Here is a 25,515-nt window from a genome sequence, read left to right as displayed (position 1 = left end):
AGGCTGTCTCCTTGTCTGAAACCTCTTTTGGTACCAAACTCTTCGGAGAGGTTATTTCCTACTTTAACTTTGGACCTCTTGTCAGTTAAAGTCATTTTGCAAAGACGGATGAGCTTTGCGGGGATACCAAATTCAGACATGGCTTGGAATACCTTTGAACGCAGCGGGCTGTCGAAGGCTGCTTTATAATCGACAAAAAGGTGGTAGGTGTCGATCTGCATCTCTTGGGTCTTCTCCAGGATTTGCCGCAGGGTAAATATCTGGTCAATGGTGGACTTGCCAGGTCTAAAGGCGCATTGGTATGGTCCAATTATCTCGTTGACCATAGGCTTTAGTCGTTCGCACAATATCCCTGACACGATCTTGTAGGCAATAGGGAGTAGACTTATGACCCTATGGTTAGAGCATACAGTCTTATCTCCCTTCTTGTGGACGGGGCACAGGATACTCAGGTTCCAATCGTCGGGTACTCGTTCTTCCTGCCAGATGGTGCTACCTAGCTGATGAATACACCTTATCAGCGTGTCGCCTCCGGTTTTGAACAGCTCGGCTGGTAAGCCATCGGCTCCTGCTGCCTTATTATTCTTCAGCCGATTTATTGCTGTCTTTACCTCATCTTGGCTGGGCGGTATACATTCAATACCATCTTCTGGGATTGGGACTGTGGTATCTTCGTCGTATTCGCTGCTATTGGATACCAACAGTTTTGAAAAATGTTCTTTCCATATCCTGAGCACACTATATGTATCAGTTACCAAATTACCTTGCTGGTCTCTACAGGAGGATGTGCCTGTACCAAAGCCATCAGTTTGATGCTTGACTCTTTGGTAGAATTTTCGGACTTCATTCTGGCTCCTGTACATCTCGATTTTTTCACACTCCCGCTTTTCCATCTCTCTCTTTTTCCTGCGGAAAAGACGTTTCTCCTCTCTCCTTTTCTCCCTGTATCTCTCTGGTGCGCTACGCGTTGCAACGGATTGTAAAGTAGCCCTATATACCGCATTTTTCTCTTCGGTGGCAGAACGACACTCCTGATCATACCATGGATTCCTTGGTGGAGGCCTCTGGTATCCAAGTATGGATTTTGCGGCTGTTTGCATGGAGTGGGCAATGCTTTGCCATTGCGCTGATATGGTATCGGGATGAGGAGTGCTTTGATTAAGCAATTGGGCTAGTTGAGTGGAATATGCTGTGGCTACCTGTTGTGATTGCAGCTTACCGATGACTAACTTTCGTGTTGTGTCTGCTCGTACTTTGTTTGCTACGTTTAAGCGGGTGCTGCAACATGGTAGTGGTCCGAATCAATGTTTGCGCCTCGGAACGATCGTACATCCAACACGCTCGATGAATGTCTTCCATCTATCACAACATGATCAATTTGATTTCTTGTTTTCTGATCTGGAGACAGCCAGGTGCCCTTATGAATATCGAGATGATTAAATCTGGTACTGCTAACTACCATGTTTTTTTGCAGCTGCAAAGTCTATCAGCCTCATACCATTGTCAGATGTTTCACTGTGGAGGCTGAATTTCCCGACTGTTGGGCCAAAGATATTCTCCTTTCCAATTTTGGCATTAAAATCGCCTAGAATGATTTTAATGTCATGGGCAGGGCAACTGTCATATGTTTCTTCTAAGCGCTCGTAAAATATATCTTTGGTCTGTTCGTCCTTTTCTTCAGTGGGAGCATGAGCGCAAATAAAGCTGATGTTGAAGAATTTAGCTTTTATTCGAATTGCAGCAAGTCTTTCATTCACTGGAGTGAAGCTGGATACCAGATGTTTTAGTCTCCGACTAACTACAAATCCGCAGCCAAACTCATGCTTTACGTCATGGCAGCTATCATACAGTGCGTCACCTTTAGGTGTTGTTGTGACGCCTTTCCCAATCCATCGTATTTCCTGTATGTCAGTAATATCGGCCTTGTACTTTTCAAGTACGTCTGCCAATGCGAAGACTGCACCTTCTCTATAAAGAGTGCGAACATTCCAGGTGCAGATTCGCAGATCATGGACCTTAAAACGTTTGCGGGGTTCGTCAACTTTAGAGGGGTTTGTTTTTCTTTTCTTTTGTTTTTTCATAGTAGGATGTTTTTTCTAGGGGAGGGTTACTAACCCGACGCCCAAACCCAAGTTTTTAACGTTCTTATGGGTGAACGCGCGGCACATGTTAGCTCACTACCTTTAACGGGTGTTAAAGGCAGTTCCGCTGGTGACACCACGGGGAGGTCAGTGTCCACTTGAGATGAAAGAGGGACCAAGATAAATCCTGGGCTTTGCCATGTTAAAACCGGTCAGGACCGTTGCTTGGTATCTTCCATCCCCTACGTCACCCCGTTCTTCCCCCTTACCAATCTTTATTTCCATAGAACTTTGTATGAGGGCCAAAGGCGAAAATCGTTTTAAAGGTCACAATTAGTTTCCAATCGATAAAAAAAATTTACCAATTCATTGTTGTGGCTAAAAAACGACTCCTAAAACATTTATGAAAATTGGCTCGGATTTTAATATTGGGTTTTTTTTTGTTTTGTTTGTCACAAACAATGAACTGTTAAAGTTTTTAGATATTTTGAATGCTTTAGCCACAGTTATCAACCGAATTTGTAATAAGAATTTGGCATTAAGGGTTATGTCTGGGTAGAAAGGAATATGTCCTTGTAAAAAACAGTTTTAAATGAATTTAAGGGCATTTGAAAGAAGGTTTTTCCTGCAGAATTTTTCTTATTAAATATTTTTAACATCACTAAACGTGTTCAATAGAGTGGTTTTAAAAAATCGATATCTGATTTTTTTAGGCGGCATCCCCCTAAAGTGTTTAGTTTTGTTAGATTTTAAAATTGCCAAAGTTTGAGAACAATCGGAATATGTTAACACGTGCCACTGGGGCCTCAAAATTTTCATGGGCCTATATATAGCTAATATTAAAATCCTTCCCGATTTTCAAAATTTTTTGTAGGATTACTTGTTTACCAACAAAAATTATCTGGTAATAATTTCTCATCGATTGGACAATATACCTATGTGACCTTTAGAGCAATTTCGTGAAAATTCACTTTCGGCCCCATACAAATTACTATGGAAACATTGAGTGGATCCGACATACATTTTTTTCCCTTTGAGTTAAAACCAGTCTAGTGTTTAACTTTGCGGTAAATAAATCATAACAAGTTACTTAAAATCTTCACTCTTTTTTTGGCGGAATGACGTGTAGTAAAATAAGTCGATATTGACCTCCTTCCCTTTTACTTGGCGTAACATTATTATTTCCAGTTATTATTGGCAATTTCTTTGATGTTTGTTATTATTTTATTTCATGTATTTTTTTTTTTCAAATTTTTATACTTAACAATTCATGGAATTGTTGTTGTATTCAATTGGAAACAACTTGTACACATTTTATTCATTAATGCACAGTAAAGTTTGGCTATAGCGAACACCGTTATTGCAAATTGCCTATTTAAAATGTTTTTCGGTTTGAATTTTTCTTTGTTACAAATTAAGGGAGATGGAACAGAAATTTCGATACCAATTAGACCGTTTCATGCTCATTTATTTTTGTTTATTTCAACCATAAAAATGCCATTTTAACCGCATTTGCCAAAATTGTTGTACATAATAAAGATACTAAATATGAAGATATGTATTTGCTAATTTAACTAAGAAAAAGTGTCACAAAAATTATTACCGTTTCTTCAATGGATTTTGACACACGGTCTGAATCACTTTTGGACGTCAATATGTTTTCGTTTGTCTGATTGTTGTTTTTTGTTCACTCTTCTTTTATGTTGTTGTTTATTTGTTATTGACTATATATGTATATAGTGGTTGTCTTTATTGTTTATACAATTTTTTTGTATAATTCAAAAATATATATTAAAATTTATTTGAGAATTAAACACTTGTGTATTTTTCACAAGGCAGCCAATCACTGGCCTATTCTTCTCCACGTTTGTCTTGTTTCGCGCTCAACGTTTGTCAATGAACTGAATACGGTTTACGTTTGTGCGATCTATGTTGTTTGTTGAGTAGTATATGACGACCATTGATGTCAACGCCTGCACGTTAGCGTAACAACAGAGAATAACAAATCAAAATGAGAGCTATGTCAGCCGTTGTTTAACAAAGGGACATTGCCCTCCCATCAATTCTCTCTCATTTATTTTGGACACCAATGATGACGACGGTGATTACAACAACATTGGAGAGAGAATTGATCAGTTAGTTAGTCAGTCGCCCACAATTCAATCTCTGGTGGTCAGTGATGATAAAAACGAACGAAATACTCGAAATTGTATACTTTTGTTGGTACCAAAAAGTTGTACTAGAACTGGTTTTGACACGACAATCACTCAATATGCCATTAAAACACATTTTTTTTAAACGAATCTGATATAACAATTTATGTATATGTTTATTTAATTAATATTGATTGTTGTTGTAGCAGTGAAAGATATAGTCGTATGTTAGTTTGACTTTTTAATCTGGCTGTAGTCCAATCTCCTGGTCTAGCTTCAACAGGCTGTGACAACAAAGTTTCTGGAGCTTTGAGTTGAAAACACACAAATTTCGATAGACTTGGCGGGACAGTTGTAAACGTAATGTGAGTTGTTCGAGTCTGCGCCGTGTGCTGCACGTTATAGCCAATCCTTTCTCAATATGTATTGTGCATCATTTAGAACGTAATTGAGACAGCGTTCTCCAGCTGCGATCAATGATCAATTCCTCATCGATTACGCAATAGTTGTTTATGTTGCATCTGTGTTAATGTTTTCAATCCTGCCTGGAAGCTCTTCCGGGAACGAATTTCATGATGTATGCTATTCAAACTGATAGACCCCTTAAGGGGTCTTTCTTTGTCTGTATAAAACCTCAAAAAGTCTTTACCTGTCTGTAGAAGACTTTAGGTGTTCTTTTCTTCTCTGTAGGAGACCTTTAGAATGTCTACCCTTGTCTGTAGAAGACCTCAAGAAGTCTTCTCTTGCGTATAGAAGACCACAGGAGGAATTATCTTGTTTATAGAAGACCTCAAGAGGTGTCTATAAACAACTTTAAGATGTCTTCCCTTCTCTTTGAAGACCTCAAGAGGTCTTATATTGTCTTTGGAAGACCTCAAGAGTTTTTCCCTGCTCTGTAGAAGGCTTCAAGGGGTCTTTCCTTGTCTATAGAAGGCCTCAGGAGGAATTATCTTGTCTATGTAGACCTCAAAAGGTCTTTCCATGTCTATAGAAAACCTCAAGAGCTCTCTCCTTGTCTATGGAAGACCTCAAGATGTGTGTTCTTTAGAAGACTTTAGGTGTTCTTTTCTTCTCTGTAGGAGACCTTTAGAATGTCTACCCTTGTCTGTAGAAGACCTCAAGAAGTCTTCTCTTGCGTATAGAAGACCACAGGAGGAATTATCTTGTTTATAGAAGACCTCAAGAGGTGTCTATAAACAACTTTAAGATGTCTTCCCTTCTCTTTGAAGACCTCAAGAGGTCTTATATTGTCTTTGGAAGACCTCAAGAGTTTTTCCCTGCTCTGTAGAAGGCTTCAAGGGGTCTTTCCTTGTCTATAGAAGGCCTCAGGAGGAATTATCTTGTCTATGTAGACCTCAAAAGGTCTTTCCATGTCTATAGAAAACCTCAAGAGCTCTCTCCTTGTCTATGGAAGACCTCAAGATGTGTGTTCTCTTATATACAGAAAACCTTAAGAGGTCTTCTCTTGTCTTTGGAGATTTCAAGAGGTCTTTTCTTGTCTGCAGAGGACCTCAAGATGTATTGTCTTGTCTATTGATGTCCTTAGGATATTTTTTTGTCTCTACATGACCTCAAGAGGTCTTCTCTTGTCGTTGGTGACCTCAAGAGCCTTTTCTTGTCTGTAGAAGACCTCAAGGCGTCATTCCTTGCCTATAGAAGACTTCAGGAGGTATTTTCTTGTCTATGGAAGACATCATGATGTCTTCTCTTGTCCACAGAAGAGGTCAACGGGTGTTCTCTTATCTACAGAAAACCTTAAGAGCTCTTCCTTTGTCTTTGAAGACCTCAAGAGGTGTTTTCTTGCCTGTAGGAAACCTCAAAATGAGTTGTCTTGTCTATTGAAGTCCTCAGGATGATTTTTTGTCTCTAGAAAACCTCAAGAGGTCTTCTCTTGCCGTTGATGACCTCAAAAATCTTTCCTTGTCTGTAGAAGACCCCAAGAAGTATTTTCTTATCTATAGAATACCTCAAAAGATCTTTCCTGGTATATAGAAGACCTGAGGAAGAATTTTCTTGTCTATAGAATACCACAAGAGGTCTTCTCTTGTCTTTGGAAGGCCTCAAGAGGTCTCCTCTTGTCTTTGGAAAACCTTAAGGGTATTTCCTTGTCTATTGAAGACCCCAGGAGCCCCAGGAGGTATTCCCTTGTCTGTAAAAGACCTCAAGAAGTCTTCTCTTGTCTATAGACGATCACAAGAGGTCTTTCCTGGTCTATAGAATACCTCAGGAGAAATTTTCTTGTCTATGGAATACCTCAAGAGGTCTTCTCTTGTATATAGAAGAGATCAAGAGATATTCTCTTGTCTATAGAAGATCTCAAGAGGTCAAATGGCTTTATCTTGTATGTAGAAAACCTCAAGAGGTCTCCTCTTGCCTTTGGAAGACCACAAGGGTATTTTCTTGTCTATTGAAGACCCCAGGAGCCCCATGAGGTATTCCCTTGTCTGTAAATGACCTCAAGAAGTCTCCTCGTGTCTATAGACGATTTCAAGGGATCTTTCGTGGTCTATAGAAGACCTCAGGTGGAATTTTTTGTCTATGGAATACCTCAAAAGGTCTTCTCTTGTCTATAGAAGATGTAAAGGGTTTCCCTTGTCTGCAGAAAACTCCAAGAGGTTTTCTCTTGTCATTGGAAGACCTCAAGGAACTTTCCTTGTCTATAGAAGACCTCAGGAGGTGTTCCCTTGTCTGTAGATGACATCAAGACCTCTATGGAATATCTCAATATCTCTAGTCTACAGAAACCCATAGGAGAAATTTTCTTGTCTATAGAATACCTCAAGAGATCTTATGTTGTCTTTGGAAGACCAAAAGTCCTTGTCCGAAAAAGAAGACCTCAAGAGTTCTTTGCTTGTTTATAGAAGACCTCAGAAGGAATTTATTGTCTATACAAGATCTCAAAAGGTTTTCTCTTATCTAAAGGTTTTCGCTTGTACCTTTAGACCTCTCGCTATTCAGATCTTGAAGATCTCTCTTAACGTGCCTGGGTTGGGGAAGCCTGTCCACTAGATTGTGGCAGGCGATAACACCCAGACAGTTACTGCATCGACAACATCTTGTTGTACAAGTAGTACCGTTAAAATCTTTATCTCCTCATGAAGATGGTCCACTGTTGACATGAGGAGGCTGTGCCTCCGAGGCACCCTGTTGTAGTCCTTAGGGTTTCATTCTGGCAGGTTTGAATACTCTTCCACTGCATAGCGCTAACATTTGGATATCATACTGGCGCCGCATATCTTACCGCAGACCGGGCTATTGTTTTGCAAGAGGTGAACTAAGTTCCTTTGTCAGCACTCCAAGTGCTGCCGACCAGCGACTACTTCTGATCTCGTCGCAAATAGCTGGTGTTTTTGTAAGAATATATGATATGTTTGTAAGATTGTATTTCTGCTTAATTTGGCTCTGGGTCTATCTCCAGTTCCAGGAATGTGGCTGTTTCGATGGGTTTTAGCCACAAAGCTGCTGGACTTAGTTGAATAGGTTTGGCCGAGTAGTTGGAAAGGTGCACAGGAATTTAGACGGCTCCACCGTCTCGAGCGTAGTTGAGTCAAAACTACTCTGGCTTGTCGTGGCAGCTGAAGCTCCTTAGCTGCGATGGATATGGGAGGTTTTCCGAGGACCACATTTGTCTTCTCATATTGTAGTTCTCAGGGGTGGCATTCTGACATGTTTATTTTCCCATTGCGGTTTAATAATATTCGCGGACCACACTGGCGCTGCATAGCTTACCACAGACCGATATATCACACAATATGAGGCCAACAAGGCTCTTTTATCTGTACCCCAAGTACTGCCGGCTGGTGGCTTGAGTACCTTGTACCTACATCTCAGCTTGTCAATGATAGTCGAGGGAAGGGAGGAATTCTGCTGCAATCGCGTATGTCATTCAAATCGGTGCTTACTTCTGCCATCCATGTGATGAACAGAGTGGCCGCGGATATTTGCATATTCCTCGCGTGGAAAAATCGTCAAAATCAGTCAAATAGGAGTTCACAAATGAAAAGTAAAGGTTAAACAGTTCCGAGAATATCACTCCGCCTTGGCGAACTCCTTGTTTCACAATACGGGTCTTAGACGTCCGAACTTAACTGGGAGCCTCAAATGGCAAATTACATCTAGTTACATCATCAAAATACCTAAAATCAGGAGGCAAAGTTTTATGGGGCCTATACTAAAACATTTGACTATCTTGACAATTTTTAGTGAAGAAGTTTTGTGACTACAGGGAACCTCAAATGTCAAATAATGGATAGTTCGGTCAAAAAATTTAGTAAAAAATTATATGTGGGCCATACCAAAACATGCACCTATGTTGACAATTTTTTGGAGGAGAAAATGTTTGACTTCAAATTACCCCCAATGTCAAATTAGAGGTAGGTCAGTCAAAAACTGTGGCTAAAATAATTAAAATACCTTAAATCCGGAGGAACTTTTATATGGATGCTATCTTTACTTCCACGTACCTGAATACGAATGAAAAAAATATTAGAACACATTTTATTTAAAAATATTTTATTGGGAGCATTTGTTATTTGCAAAGCAATAAAATTATGACACAAAGGGATGCATATAACTTAAAACTATATTCTGTAACAGAACATCCTGATGCAGCCACATACGCAACATTCATCTTTGGATTTTTGTATGAATATTCTCCTACATTCCCTGTCTCAATATTTGCTTGTATGTTTGTAGGAAGCAATGGATTTGGATATTGATTTAATTGTTCTGAAGGTACCTCAGCGGTACTCGGATTTACGCTGGGTAGCTGTGCATCGTAACAAACATCTTTTAGAACTTCTCGAATATGCGTACTGTTATTTGGATCCGTTTCATTTATTAACATTTTATAACAAATTATTTGACCGGGATACATTGCAGGTTGAGGAGGGGTGTATGGAGGATTCTGGGGATATTGCGGTGAATAGTTTTGTGGATAAGCTGGATAACACACTTCCTTTTCAATTTCAAATGTAGTGGTGCTATTGTTGGGATCGGTCTCATTAACCTTTATTTTGTTGCACACAGTTTGTCCATTCGGATAAGTTTGTGGATATTGTGGTGGATAACTTTCTGGATAAGCTGTATAACAAACCTCTTTCTCTACCTCAACGGTACTGGTGCTGTTATTTGGATCGGTTTCATTAAATTTAAGTTTAGCGCAGGTAATTTGCCCATTCGTATCAACTTGGGGATATTGTAACGGATAATTTTGTGGATAAGCTGGATAACACAATTCTTTTTCAACCTCAATCGTTTTGGTGCTATTGCTGGGATCTGTCACATTAATCTTTATATTGTTGCACATAATTTGTCCATTCGGATAGGTGGGGGGATATTGCAATGGATAATTTTGTTGATAAACTGGAAAACAGAAATCCTTTACTACTTCAATAACCTTGGAGCTATTGTTAGCATCGGTTTCATTTACTTTGATTTTATCGCAAACAATTTGACTATTGGCATCAAATTGAGGATACGACAACGAATAATTTTGTGGATAATCTGGATAACACACTTCCTTTTCCATTTCAATGGATCTTGTGGCATTGTTGGGATCTGTCTCATTAAATTTTATTTTACTGCACATAATTTGACCATTCGGAAAAGTTTGTGGATATTGTTGTAGATAAGCTGGATAACATACATTCTTTTCTACCAGTACGGTACTCGTGCTATTATTGGGATCGGTCTCATTAAATTTAAGTTTAGTGCAAGTGATTTCCCCATTTGGATTAACTTGAGGATATGGTAATGGATGCATTGGATACATTTGAGGATATTGTGTGGGGACATTGGGTGCTGGATCAGCTGGACTGCACACTTTCTTTTCGATTTCGATGGTGTTGGTGCTATTTTTAGGATCCGGTTCATTCACCTTTATTTGTGTGCATACACTGTTGTCTTGTGGACTTATTTGCGGATCCTTTTTAATATTGGCATATCCTTGTTGAGTATTTCCTTCGTTAACTGCAGTTATAGTTGGATCTTCAGTAGATTTTTTATTACCATAGTTTGGTTTGTAATGATACTGTTGTTGTTGCTGCTGCTGTTTGCGATTGTGTTTACGTATACCCTCTACCACACCTTCAGCAAGTCCTTTCAATAATTCTAAAATAAAAACAAAAACATTAAATAAAACAAGTAAGAACAGACTATAGTCGGACGGGGCCGACCATGTGATACCCTATACCACTATCCCTGTGCACTAGCTTTCCGGGCTAGCTGTTATAAGATGTGCATTAGAAATTTTACCAATTTTCACACAAAAGTTTTGATCAATTTAACCCGCTAAATATTATCCGATCATACCGTTGACTTGCACGCTACTTCTTCATCTCAAACCAAAACTACGTTTAAAATTTCGCGCCGATCGGACTATTATTGCGACCTACAGAGCGGCTACAAAATCGAGCAAAAATTTTGTTTTTGGTCCATTTCATCCCTTTAACATTTCACGATCATCGCCAAAAACTAATCAGTTCTATTCTGGTCCAAACCCGACCTCCATACTAAATTTCGTGACAATCGGTCCATAATTGCGGCCTCTAGCTTGATTACAATTTTTAATGGACGGACAGACGGACGGACGGACGGACGGACACACATCGCTAAATCGCTTTATCTCGTCGAGATATGAAGTTTGGTATACCACATGAGGGGTCTACGACGAATATTTCGCGGCGTTACATGAATTTTTGGGAAAACAAACTTATTATACCCTTTTCCACATTGTGGTATAGGGTATAAAAATTGTTAAATATATGCCAATATATATGAAGTAAAATATTCTCAACTAAGAACTTCACATGTCAATTGCGGGTAGTTCAGTCAAAAATTGCAGCTAACATCATCAAAATACCCAAAATCGGAAGGTAAAGTTATACGGGGCTGTACCTAAAAAAATTTTGGTGGAGAAATTTCATGACTCTAGGGAATCTCACATGACTAATTACGGATAGTTCAGTCAAAAAGTGTAACTAAAATCCTCAAAATACCGAAATCGGAAGGTATCTTCTATGTTTTAAATTTTTGGTGTAGAATAATTGTCATCACTGGGAACTTCAAATGTCAAATTACAGGTAGTTCGGTCAAAAACATTGACCTTTTTTGACAATTTTTTGTGGAAAAGTTTAGCGTCTGCAGGGAACCTCAAATTTAAAATTGCGGGTAGTTCAGTCAAAAACTGTACCTAAAATCCATAAAATAGGGGGCTATACTAAAACCTGGACCTATGTTGAATATTTTTGGTGGAGAAGTGTTGTGACCATTAACAACCTAAATGACCACACTACAGTTAGTTCGGTTAAAAAAATTTTAACTAACTAACTACCATTATATGGCGGCTATACCAAAACATTGACTTATGTTGACAATTTTTGTGTAGAGGACCACTGGGAACATGAAATGTCAAATTACATATAGTTCGGCCAACAAATGTTTGCTAAAATCCTCAAAATACCTAAAATCCGGAGGTACGGCTATATACCAAAACATGGATCTATGTTAACAATTTTTGGTGGAGAAGTTTTTTGACAGCAGGGAACCTCAAATGTAAAATTGCAGATAGTTTGCACAAAAAATGCAGCTAAAATTCTCAAAATAACTAAAATCCGGAAGTACCGTTATATGCGGGCTAAACCAAAACGTGGACCCTTGTCGAAAATTTTTGGTGGAGAAGTTTTGCAGTGGTCGCAAAGTAGTCAAATGTCAAATTACAGCTAGTTCGGACAAAAAAATGCAGCTAAAATCCTTAAATTAACTAAAATTCGGAGGTACCGCTATATGGGGGCTATACCAAAATATGCACCTATGATGACCATTTTTGGTGGAGAAGCCTTGCGACCACTGGCAACCTCAAAAGTGAAATTACAACAAGTTCGGACAAAAAATGCATCTAAAATTCTTGAAATAACTAAAATCCGCATGTACCGTGACATGAGGGCTAAAGCAAAACATGGACCCATTTCGAAAATTTTTGGTGGATAAGTTTTGTGACCACTTGGAACCTCAAGTGTCAAATTACAGGTAGTTCGGACAACAAATGCAGCTAAAATCCTCGAAATACAGAAATATGGGGGATATACCAAAACATGGACTTATCTTGACAATTTTGAGGAAGAGGGTTTTTGACCACTGGTAACATCAAATGTCAAATTACAGCTGGTTCGGACAACAAATACAGCTAATATCCTCGATAACGAAAATTTTCAGGTACCGTTATATGGGGGCAATATCAATACATGGATCTATGTCGACACATTTTGGCATAGAAGTTTTGTGACCACTGGGAATCTCAAATGTCAAATTACAGCTAGTTATGTTAAAATTTGTGACTAAAACTCTCCAAAATACAGTGGGTCACAGCTTACCTCCCGATATTCGGTATTTACAAGTTTTTAACCCAATTATCAAATCGAAATAGCTTAAATTTCGCATTTAGTCTTCGTTGGGAGCATTCAAATTTTCCTCAGAAATTTTATGCTATATGTCCACGTTTTGATATAGCCTCCCTAGAAAGGAACCTCCCGATTTTCGATATTTTCAAAGTTTTGGCCTAATTGTCACACCGGAATGGCTGAAATTTCGTATTTTTTCTTAGTAGAAACTACTGAACTATCCCCTAGAAATTTGTTGCTATAGGTCTAGTCTGAAACGGCCAAGTCTTAAACGTTTTATAACACCGTCCGACAATTTTGTTACACTTGAACCGGACTATATACGTTTGAAAGTATAGGCAAAATGGAGTATAATGGTATTTTTAATTTTTCGTTTTCTCATCGTTTTGACCTTTTAGAGGTCAAACAAATTTCAAAGGTCAAAATTTTTCAAAAAAATATTTTAAATACTTGTAATCGTCGTACGATGCTGGTATTGGTGTCATATTAAAGAGGAGAGTATAGGCTTTATATAATAATTACAAATTATTGCATTCCAGGACAAAAAGGACATCAAAAATATCCTTGAAAAATTAAGTCAAAAGTCAGCATTTTGGCAGGCGCATATCTTCTAAACCGCGAAGAATTTTAATTTGCTCATGGAGGCAAAGTTGTAGCTCTTGTCATAAAGAACATCAATTCTGGACAAATGAATCCACCAAACCTCATTTTCAAGGTCAAAATCGCCAAGGTCAACCCCCTAGAAAAAGTTATAGAAGATGATGAAGATGAGGTTTGGTGGATTTCATGTGTCCAGAATCTATATTCTTTATGACAAGAGCTACAACTTTGCCTCCATGAACAAATTAAAATTCTTCGCGGTTTAGAAGATATGCGCCTGCCAAAATGCTCACTTTTGACTTAATTTTTCAAGGATATTTTTGATGTCTTTTTATCCTGGAATGCAATAATTTATAATTAATATGTAAAGCCTATACTCTCCTCTTTAATATGACACCAATACCAGCATCGTACGACGAGTACAGGTATTTAAAATATTTTTTTGACAAATTTTGACCTTTGAAATTTGTTTGACCTCTAAAAGGTCAAAACGATGAGAAAACGAAAAATTAAAAATGCCATTTTACTCCATTTTGCCTATATTTTCAAACGTATATAGTCCGGTTCAAGTGTAATTTTGGCTGTCGGACAGTGTAATCAATTATATGTGAGGACGCCAGTCGTACATGGAATTCAGGAACAAGAAGTCCAAACCCCGTAGAGTGAAACAGGGATTTCCCCAAGGTGGGTTGATATCTCCGGAGCTGTTTAACATGTAGCTTCCTGTATTCCGCCCCTTCCAGACGACATGATATCGTAACGTATTTACGATCCTGCCGTCACGTACCTACTCTGATGACATCTGTGAGTGAGTGAACTCCTATTTAACCGATCTTAACAACTTTTTCCACGCGAGGACGGCGCAGTATAGGAGAGAGTTGAATGTCGTTGTCGATGGTAGCAGAATTTCGACCACAAACTGCCCCAAAATTCGAGGGGTCACATCCGACACTACGTTCACGTCGTCCGCGAATGCCGCAGCTATCAGCGACAAACTGAAATGCAGAAACAAGGTCCTCAAGTCCCTAGCCGGCAGCACTTGGAGTGCAGATAAAGAAACCTTGTTGACCACATATAACGCGATAGGTCGGTCTGTGGTCCTCCAATTTAGTTAATACTCATTGGAAAGAGATTCAAACTTGTCAGTATGCCGCTCTGAGAACAGCAACAGGGTGTCTCCTCAAGTCTTCAGTGGACCATCTACATGAGGAGGCAAAGATTGTTCCAGTACAACAACACAATGAGATGCTTTCGTTGCAGTACCTGCTCGGGTACAGACTTCGGGAACAATGAGGGTGGCTAGCGACAAGTTGGGAACTTTAGTGAGATACTCTACTCCCGGCTTATCCAGCTGCTTCAGCATTACCATGGAGATTCCATCAGGGTCCAACGCTTCGGATGATTTAGCGTTCCTGATGGGATTCGCAACATCATCCATTGTAAACTGTGGTGGTTCATGTTCGGCCGGAAGAGATCTGATTCGACGTAGTACTCTCCTCTTCGCCTTGGGTGCTTGACAACCTGTCGATTAAAATAACTTGCGCACCTCTTCGGGTCAGTCAACGTAACGTCGCCAAACGTGACTGAGGTCCTATCTTTCCTGCTTCAGAGGTTGGAGAGTGACTTAACCATTGCCCACAATTCACTTGAACCGGCACCGATGTTGCAACTCTTCAGATGATTTAACCACTTTTTTCCAATGGACACATGTACAAACTTCTGTGGGAAAGTTTAATGCTCCTAACAACCACTAAGTACGAAATTTGAGCCATTTCAGTGTGATTATAAGGCTAAAAACTTAAAAATCGGGAGGTACTGTTCTATGGGTGCTACATCAAAACGTGGACCTATACTGACAATTTTCTGGAGAAAAGTTCAGCGTTGCCAACGAAGGCTAACTACGACATTTCAGCCATTTCTGTAAAATAATTAGGGTAAAACCTTGAAAATACCGAAATCGGGAGGAAGCGTTCTGGGGCTTTGGTCTCATACACATTACTATGGAAACAAAGATCGCTCGGGTGGCACGGGTTAACGTTAACCGATGGCCACAAAATTTCACATATCAAGCTTTTTGTAGAAATTTAACTTATGTTGAAACTGAGGTATGAGCTATTGTAACTCGCGATCAGTTTTACTATACCATAACTTTTGACCGCATTTCGGTAAAATAAACTGTTTTAGCCCGATTCACCGAGGGGTTTCTTAAAATAATATTTTGAGCGGAAGCTGTGATCGTACTAATGTAAAAAAATCGGAAAAAATCGTTGAAAAAAACGAGTTTCATTATGTTATTTTCCAATTAGTGATTTTACAACACAATGTAGAGCTTAAAGCTCAAAGGAGAAGTTAAAGAGCACACTTCAGAGTTGAAGTTTCTAAAGTATGATTTTTTAATATATCCACTGTATCTACCTCAAACGGATGCTGACATTTTGAAACCAGAAAAATTGGGGTTTTTCAATTTTTGTTCTAATCGGGACGCGCAGCTGGATTTCACCAAAAGCTTATTATTTGATTATAGTACTCACGATTTCGCATTTTTTAATGTATAACATGAGGGTGTAGCCCTCACAGGATCACAGTAATCTGCGCCCAAACACGAAATTTTTGTGCGTAAATTTTTCTCAAAAACCTATTTTTTTGGTTTAAAATTTACAAACGTCAATCGATTTCCGTGGAAACCCGCGTAAATTTAGTTTTTTTGCGTTCTGAATCTAACAAGCCACGACGCGTAAAAATCCACCCACTAGATCGGCGGATATGATACCCCTCAAATTTTGAAAATTTGCAAAAAATTATTTTGAAAATATCGCATATTAAAACGCGTTTTGGATGTGTCACTTCTACTCAAATAAATAGATCGATACGCGTGTTTAAACTGCGCGAAAACAGATATTTAAAAACTCTCGTAAATCCAGAGATATAATAGATTTTATCTAAAAATTGAGTGCGATGCTACATCCACGGTTCTTGATGGATCGCATTGAAACGGCATAGAATGATGTATTTTTTAATGGTGATTATTGAAATCGGATGCGCATAAAATGTAAATGAACTTCGCGGAAATTATGACCATTTTACTGTGTTTTGCACCCTAATATGCAGCAGATGCTACATCGTGGTCGCCAAATAGAATTTGACAAACTGTACATCAAATAAGAGGGATTGATTCGCTGTGTTGGAAAATCGGATGCGCATCATGTCATTTTCACAATTGCGCGGTTTATATGCATCTCAAATGTTGTAATATTCAATATAACATTATTTTAACGTTATGCCACCATTGGAATTCCTTGTGATTTGATATAAGGTTCTAATAATATTATCCAATAGGAAAACTATAAGCGAAAAATTTGTTACAACGGAATATCATCATTATTGCGTGAAATTTTGACGAAAATGCCGAAGAACTCAAACATTTTTTCTCCGACTTTTCCTAGAAAACCATAAAAAAATAAAATTAGAATAATATGATTTTAATTTTTTCGTAATATTTTCTTCGTATTTTTGCAAATAACTTGAATACTATAGCTCCAACCTTCACAACTTAGGTTTCATTTTACTCCTCAAAATGTCTGGATGCTGTTATAATTTTTTTTATATATTTTTCGTAAGTATGAGCGCTATTGTTTCAAAAATATGTTTGTAAATACGTGAAATTATTTAACAAATTTGATTTTTCGCGAATCCATTGAGACTTTGCGATTATTTTTTTGCATCATCGCAAAGGTTACGAATTCAGTTGACGATAATAGCTAACAATATTAAGCCGCGATTTTTTTAGAATTTTTTCTAATTATCATAATTAAAACAGTCATATCTTTTGCGCGCAACGATCAAAGTTAGTAACGAAACCAGATTTGGAATGCTGATTTTTTTCTTAATCTATGTGCCAAAAATCATTGATGTAATATCAAAATTTTTTTTTGATTTTTTTGAAATGAAAAAGACAATTTTAGAAATTTTTCCTGATATAAGGGTTTTGGATCAAATGGAAAAAATGTAGAGGGTAGGCGTTTCAAAAAAAAAAAACAAAGTATTCATTTTTTGGGCCGCCCTTTTCTACATACATACAATCACTTTCTGAGTCGATTTATGATGATCCGTCCGTCCGTTAGCAACGTAAAAGTCGCAATTTAGTATCCGATTCGGCTAATAACTGGCGAAGATAATTTGTTTAGTCACAGGTAGAACGCTATTGCTTTTGGTGAAAATCGGTTCAGATTTATATTTTCGGACGACTTGAGGTATTTGATGAACCAATTGATAAAATTTGGAATGTGTGACAGAATTTGGTCTTGAAATATATATGTACATACATACTTCAAATCGGGCGAAAATATGTATGGGAGCTATATACAAATCTGAACCGATTTCCATATAATTTCGCAAATTTATTTCTAGACCAAATATATACATACATATAAATATATACATAATACCTCAAGTCATCCGAAAATATAAATCTGAACCGATTTTCACCAAAAGCAATAGCGTTCTACCTGTGACTAAACAAATTATCTTCGCCAGTTATTAGCCGAATCGGATACTAAATTGCGACTTTTACGTTGCTAACGGACGGACGGATCATCATAAATCGACTCAGAAAGTGATTGTATGTATGTAGAAAAGGGCGGCCCAAAAAATGAATAATTTGTTTTTTTGAAACGCCTACCCTCTACATTTTTTCCATTTGATCCAAAACCCTTATAAGTGAAATTTTGTGGCCATCGGTTAACGTTAACCCGTGCCACCCGAGCGATCTTTGTTTCCATAGTAATGTGTATGAGACCAAAGCCCCAGAACGCTTCCTCCCGATTTCGGTATTTTCAAGGTTTTACCCTAATTATTTTACAGAAATGGCTGAAATGTCGTAGTTAGCCTTCGTTGGCAACGCTGAACTTTCCTCCAGAAAATTGTCAGTATAGGTCCACGTTTTGATGTAGCACCCATAGAACAGTACCTCCCTATTTTTAAGTTTTTAGCCTTATAATCACACTGAAATGGCTCAAATTTCGTACTTAGTGGTTGTTAGGAGCATTAAACTTTCCCACAGAAGTTTGTACACATGTGCACGTGTACATTGGGAACAAGTGGTTAAATCATCTCAAGAGTTGCAACATCGGTGCCGGCTCAAGTGAATTGTGGGCAATGGTGAAGTCACTCTCCAACCTCGGAAGCAGGAAAGATAGGACCTCAGTCACGTTTGGCGACGTTACGCTGACTGACCCGAAGAGGCAAGTTATTTCAACCGACAGTTTGTCGAGCACCCCGGGATTGACAGGACGAATAGACGAGTACTACGTCGCATCAGATCTCTTCCGGCCGAAGATGAACCACCACAGCTTACAATAGATGAGGTTGCGAATGCCATCAGGAACGCTAAATCATCCAAGCGTTCGACCCTTATAGAATCTCCATGGTAATGCTGAAACAGCTGAATAAGCCGGGAGTGGAGTAGCTCACTAAAGTTCTCTACTTGTCGCTAGCCACCCTCATTGTTCCTGAAGTCTGGAAAATGAGCAGGGCAAGGATGCCATTAAAATTGATCATCAGTTGCCGATCATCAGCATGGATGCAGTAAGCAGTACAGCACGACAACAGCGATGCACGCTATCTCTACATATATTTGTCGAGGACTCAACCAGGAAAGGCCGTGTGATAGAACGGTGATAGTGGCGCTTGACTTATCAAAAGCCTTTGATACTGTCAGGCACTCCACGCTGTTTGAGGACATTGAGCAGATAACCCCCGGCTTAGTCTGAAACGTTGGATAATCAATTATATGTGTGGACGTCAGTCGTACGTGGAATTCAGGAGCAAGAAGTCCAAACCCCGTAGAGTGAAACAGGGAGTTCCCCAAGGTGGATTAATATCTCCGGAACTGTTTAACCTCTACCTTTCCTGTATTCCGCCCAGTCCATACGCCATTGAGATCATGGATGACAGCTGTGAGAGACTGAACTCCTATTTAGCCGATCTTACCACCTTTTTCTGCTCGAGGAATATGCAGATATCCGTCACTAAATCTACAGCCACTCTGTTCACCACATGGACGGCGCAGTACAGGAAAGAGTTAAATGTCGTGGTCGATGGTAGCGGAATTCCGACCACAAACTGCCCCAAAATTCTAGGGGTCACATTCGACACTACGTTCACGTCGTTCCCGTATGCCGCAGCTATCTTCGACAAATTGAAATGCACTTGGATGCAGATAAAGAAACCTTGTTGACCACATACATAGCTATAGGTCGGTCTGTGGTAAGTTATGCGGCGCCAATTTGGAAGATACCCTTCTAGTTCATACGCATTGGAAAGGGATTCACACTTGTCAGAATGCCGCTCTGAGAACAGCAACAGGGTGCCTCCTCAAGTCTTCAGTGGACCATCTACATGAGGAGGCAAAGATTGTTCCAGTACAGCAACACAATGAGATGCTTTCGTTGCCGTACTTGCTCGGATGTTACCGTGAGAGCCATCCCAACATCATCTGCTTTCTAAGCCCTACACACCCAGGCATATCAGGAAGGATATTCATGCTATAGAAAGGGAGGCCCAACAATATAGGAGAGAACCCCTAGATCACAGGCATATCAGGCAGGTATGAATAGCATTGTCGTGGCAACTAACGCTCCTCAACTGCGATAGATGGGGGATGTGCTCCGAGGACTCTATTCACACTGTATTTGATTATGGCCTTAGAAACTGCGTCCGTGTTAATGCTATTCAGACCTGCCTGATATGCCTGTTGATCTCCTAAATTGTTGAACCTCCCTCTCTATATCATGAATATCCTGCGTGTGTCGGGCCTAGGCAGAAGATGGTGATTGAGATGGTCTCACGGTAACACCCGAGCAGGTACTGCAACGAAAGCATCTCATTGTGTTGTTGTACTAGAACAATCGTTGCCTCCTCATGTAGATGGTCCACTGAAAACTTGAGGAGACACCCTGTTGCTGTTCTCAGAGCGGCATTCTGAAATTATATGGAAATCGGTTCAGATTTGTATATAGCTCCCATACATATTTTCGCCCTATTTGAAGTATTTAATGTACCATTTGCAATGTATGACTGAATTGTTCTAGAAATAAATGTTCCAAATCCAGGCACATTTATTTACAAAAGTATTGTTGTTATTTAAAATTTTATGTCAAAGAAAATATTGAATAATGGGGTCGTTCTAAAAATTTTCTCAAGAAAAACATAAGTAAATACATTTTGAAAATCCTCTAAAATAGAACAAATTTGAATCAAAATGTAAACATAAAGCATACAGAACTGTCTTAGGTCATTGTTATTACACGTTTACGATGAAGGGAAGTATTTGATGGTAGCAAATTTCAAAGTTTCAAATTGCATGAGTAGACCCTATTACATTTTGAAAACCAAATTTACAAAAAAAGTAAAATTACAGCTGAGTGTCACTTCTACCTTATATAAATGGGCCTTGTGCCAAATTATATCGAAGTTGGTGGAGATTTGGATATAGTTCCCACGTGTATTTTATATATTCACAGTAGCTTAGGGTATTATACAATTGGCTCGGCCCTACGATGATCCCTTCCTAACTCTAGCATGCTGAGTGTGTTCCATTTTCGGAACCAACCCGTTTGCTTGCTCCATTGTAAACCACACGTTGAAACTTTCATACGAAACTTTCACAGCTTTTAGGAGAGAGCTGATGTGTAGGAGCTCCTTAATCTCCACTCTCTCTCTCTCTCTCCAAAAAGCTGTGAAAGTTTTGTATGAAAGTTTCAACGTGTGGTTTTAGAGTTATTGGTTTACAATGGAGAAATCAAAACGGGTTGGTTCCGAAGATGGAACACACACAGCATGTCCATTAATAATTGAATCATTTGTCAATCCGTCAAACGAATAAAACTTACCTTCCGTAAATGAACTTTTCTTCGGCTGACTCACAACAATTGGAATTACAGAGGGGAAATGCTGATGCGGATGATTATAGGGTATACCTTGTGGCACTGACACTGGTACAGATTGTGGATAGTTTGCATGTATTGGTGTTGAGGGATTATACGTATTTTGGGGGTATGAACTGTGGGGGCCAGACGGATATGAAAGATCTGCGGGCTTATAACCATTTTTATGCCATGATGTTACCGTTAGTGGTGCAGATGGTTGTGGAGATGTTGGGGATGGGATTTGCCATCCAATGGGAGAACTGTGGTGATTGTGTTGAGTTGTGTGACCATTTGTTTTGAAAGTTTGTTGTGATGCTGAGGATGGGTTTTGCCATCCAATGGGAGAGCTGTGATGATTGTGATGGTATGTCTGACCATGTGAATTTGTATTATTTGGTATTTGCCATCCAATTGAAGAAGTTTGTTGTTGGTTTTTGTGGGATGTCGTCAAATGATGGCCGTTTGTTTTTGTTACTGTACTATTATTAGTAGACCATAATGGAGGTGCTGAAGGTTCATATTTGTGTCGGGAAGATTGATGATTTTCAGGTATTTGCCATCCAATTGAGGCATTGTTTCTGTGATTCGCATTGGAATAATGGCCTTTACTTTTTGTCAACGAACTGTGATTAGTTGAGGCGGACGTTTCAGTTTTGTGACCAGAAGTTTTGCTGTAATTCTCACTTCGATCTGGAATTTGCCATCCAATTGTCGAATTGTGATGATTTTTGTGGGATGCTGTTAAGTGATGGCCTTTAGTTTTCCCCGTTGATGAATCATCGCTTGGTAATGGTGGTGCTGAAGTTTCATAACTTTGATGATGATGGTGGTGTTTATTGGAAGAAGACGATGTTTTGTTGTGGGTTTCTTTGTGTTGTTTGGCTGGTGTTTCGTGCCGTGAAGATTCGTGTCCTTTATGAGTATCTTTTGTTTTGGAAGAACTAAACAAATTCCATATAGACGAAGTTTCTTTTTCTTTGCCTTTTGTATTTGTTGTTTGAGTGTGAGAATTGTAAGTATCCTTCGGACTGGTGTCATGGGTAGTAATTTTTGGCTTGTGTTGTGATGATGAACCATTGTTTGAAGAATGAGAAGAGCTGCTATGGTGTTTGCTATTGCCAGAAGATCTATCAGAATATTTTGATTTAGGCTTGTGACTTCTTGCCAGGACATTGCAATCTAAATTGGCGATAAGAATAGCCAAGACCAATAGTAGAAGACAGAATTTATTTCTGTCCATGTTGTTGAATGGATTGATTGGAGTAAGTTGGTAATCTGTAAATAATTAAGGTGGACTTAATTAATTTAAATTTAGTGGCAATATATATATGCGAGTTATCTATTGAGGAACGTAGGAGTTTGGAATTCTAAAGCCAACATTTACATGGTCCGATATAAAGAGTTCAATACATACTGACAGCGATACGGACTTTTGTTAGAAGCAGACTTTTAATTAATGTTTGGAGATCGATCAAGCCGATCCGAAAAATATTGCGGTATGAACGTTTGAAAAGAACACTTCATGCTGTAACGACTGATGTGTTAAAGTTTAAGGATTGTCCCCAGTTACAACTGGGCCAGATAACATCAAGATTTTTTATACCCTCCCTATTTTAACCTCAATATTCTACCGAAATGGCTGAAATTGGGCATATAGTCTTTGTTGGGGGCATACAAGTTTCCACATGAAATTTGTTGGTATGGGTCCAAGTCTTTATATAGCACCATAAAACGGTACCTCCCGATTTCCTGTATTTTGAAGGTCGTTGCCTCAATATCCGGCCAAAATGGTTCAAATTTGGCATTTAGTTTTCGTCGGTACTATATAATTTTCCACCAGAAATTTGTCGGTATATGTCCACGTCTTTATATAGCCCCATAGAAATTTACATCCCGATTTTCGGTATGTTGAAGGTTTTAGCGACAATATCTTACCGAAATAGCTTAAATTTTTTAAGGCGTGGATTTTTTAGGGTTCTATTCTCAGGGCGTGGATTTTAAAGATTTCTTTTTTGGAGTCGTGGATTTTATGAATTTTTTCAAGACGTGGTTCTTTAGAACTGTTTTCAAGGCATGGATTTTTAATAGCTTTCTTCAAAGCGTTGATTTTTTAAGATTTCTTTTTTGGAGGCGCGGATTTTTATGAATTTTTTTAAGACGTAGATTTCTTTAAATTTTTTTTCAATGCGTGGATTTTTTATAGTTTTTTTTAAAGCGTGGATTTTTTTAAGATTTCTTTTTTGGAAGCGCGTATTTTTATGAATTTTTTCAAGACGTAGATTTATTTAGATTTTTTTTCAAGGCGTGGATTTTTTTATAGTTTTTTCAAAGCGTCGATTTTTTATGAATTTTTCAAGACGCTTTTTATGATTTTTTTTTTTTCAAGGCGTGCATCTGTTAGGAATTTTTTTCAAGGCGTGACTTTTTTTTGGAATATTTTCGAAAGTGTAGATTTTTCTGTAGGAATTTTTTTCAAGGCGTGGATTTGTTTAGGATTTTTTTTTCACGGCGTGGATTTGTTTAGGATTTTTTTTCACGGCATGGTTTTTTTTGGGAATTCTTTTCGAAAGTGTTGATTTTTCTGTAGGAATTTTTTTCAAGGAGTGGATTTGTTTAGGAATTTTTTATGGTGTGGATTTTTTAGGAATTTTTTGAAGGCGTGATTTTTTAGGAATTTTTTCAAGGTGTAGATTTTTAGGAAATTTTTTATGGTTTTTTTCAAGGTTTGAATTTTTTAAGATTTTTTTCAAGGCGTGATTTTTTTTAGGAATTTTTTCAAGGCTTGAATTTTTTAGGAGTTTTTTTCAAGGTATGGATTTTTTAGGATTTTTTTGAAGGCGTGGTTTCTTAGGAATTTTTTCAAGGTGTCAATTTTTTAGAAATTTTTTGAAGGCGTGCTTTTTTAGGATTTTTTTCAAGGTGTGAATTTTTTAGGAATTTTTTGAAGGTTTGAATTTTTTAAGAATTTTTTCAAGACGTGAATTTTTATAGGAATTTTTTCAAGGCTTGGATTTTTTAGGAATTTTTTTTTCAAAGTGTGGATTTTTTTCTGAATTTTTTTCAAGGCGTGGATGGTTTTAGGATTTTTTTCAAAGCGTGGATTTTTAGGTGTTTTTTTTCAAGGTGTGGTTTTTTAGGAATTATTTTCAAGGCGTGTTTTTTAGGATTTTTTTCAAAGTGTTTATTTTTTTAAGATTTTTTTCAAAACGTGGATTTTTTTTCAAGGGGTGGATTTTTTCGGAATTTTTTAAGAATTTTTTCAAGGTGAGGATTTTTTAGGATTTTTTTCAAGGCGTGGATTTTTTTTAGGTATTTTTTTAAAAGTGTGGATTTTTTTAGGCATTGTTTTTCAAGTCGTGGATTTTTTTAGGATTTTTTCAATGTGTGGATTTTTTAGGAATTTTTTTCAAGGCGAAGATTTTTTAGTAATTTTTTCAAAGTGTGGATGTTTTAGGAATTTTTTCAAGGCGTAGATTTTTTAGGATTTTTTTTTCAATGAGTGGAGTTTTTTAGGAATTTTTTAATAAGGCGTGGTTTTTTAGGGATTTTTTTAAGATGTGGATTTTTTAAGGAACTTTTTTCAAGGTGTGGATTTTTTAGGCGTAGATTTTTAAGGAATTTTTTACAAGGTGTGGATTTTTTAGGAATTTTTTCAAGACGTGGATTTCTTTAGAGTTTTTTTCTAGACGTGGTTTTTTTAAAGTTTTTTTTCAAGTCGTAGATCTTTTAGGCATATTTTTCAAGAAGTGTTTTTTTAGGATTTTTTTGTCAATTTTGCTTTAGAAAAAATTGTGAAGGAATGGTTTTTAGGAATTTTTTCAAGGTGGGAATTTTTTTATGGTTTTTTTCAAGTTTTGAATTTTTTAAGATTTTTTCAAGGTGTGAATTTTTTTAGGAATTTTTTCAAGGCTTGGATTTTTTAGGAGTTTTTTTCAAGGTGTGGATTTTTTCGGAATTTTTTTCAAGGCGTCGATTTTTTAGGAGTTTTTTTAAGGTGTGTTTTTTTAGGAATTGTTTTCAAGGCGTGTCTTTTAAGGAATTTTTTTCAAGGTGTGGATTTTTTAGGAATATTTTCAAGGCGTGAATTTTTTTAGTAATTTTTTCAAAGTGTGGATTTTTTACCAATTATTTTCAAGATGTGGAATATTTTAGGAATTTTTTCAAGGCGCGTATTTTTATGAATTTTTTCAAGACGTAGATTTATTTAGATTTTTTTTCAAGGCGTGGATTTTTTTATAGTTTTTTCAAAGCGTCGATTTTTTATGAATTTTTCAAGACGCTTTTTATGATTTTTTTTTTTTCAAGGCGTGCATCTGTTAGGAATTTTTTTCAAGGCGTGACTTTTTTTTGGAATATT

General features: G+C 37.8%; 2 protein-coding genes across 3 annotated transcripts in view; both read right to left on the bottom strand.

Moving 5' to 3' along the window:
• LOC141394866 (uncharacterized) overlaps positions 1-4,039 on the bottom strand; it is a 30,780-nt gene extending 26,741 nt beyond the window's left edge. For both annotated transcript variants that reach the window (XM_073969945.1, XM_073969946.1), the window contains exon 1: positions 3,685-4,039. The gene's annotated coding sequence lies outside the window, so the exon portion shown is untranslated. The remainder of the gene's footprint in view (positions 1-3,684) is intronic.
• A 4,690-nt stretch (positions 4,040-8,729) lies between these two features.
• The window catches only part of LOC141394865 (uncharacterized), a 31,190-nt gene continuing 14,404 nt past the window's right edge, over positions 8,730-25,515 (bottom strand). The window contains exons 2-3 of the mRNA XM_073969943.1: positions 21,123-22,433; positions 8,730-10,345 (exon numbers count right to left, since the gene is read on the bottom strand). Coding sequence (XP_073826044.1) covers positions 8,763-10,345; positions 21,123-22,398 — 2,859 coding nt within the window. The 5' untranslated portion in view covers positions 22,399-22,433 and the 3' untranslated portion in view covers positions 8,730-8,762. The remainder of the gene's footprint in view (positions 10,346-21,122; positions 22,434-25,515) is intronic.

Source organism: Musca autumnalis, unplaced genomic scaffold (assembly GCF_047663935.1).
Source record: "Musca autumnalis isolate F117 unplaced genomic scaffold, ASM4766393v1 scaffold_2, whole genome shotgun sequence".
Taxonomy (NCBI): Eukaryota; Metazoa; Arthropoda; class Insecta; order Diptera; family Muscidae; genus Musca; species Musca autumnalis.
This window is presented reverse-complemented; position numbering and strand designations above follow the sequence as displayed.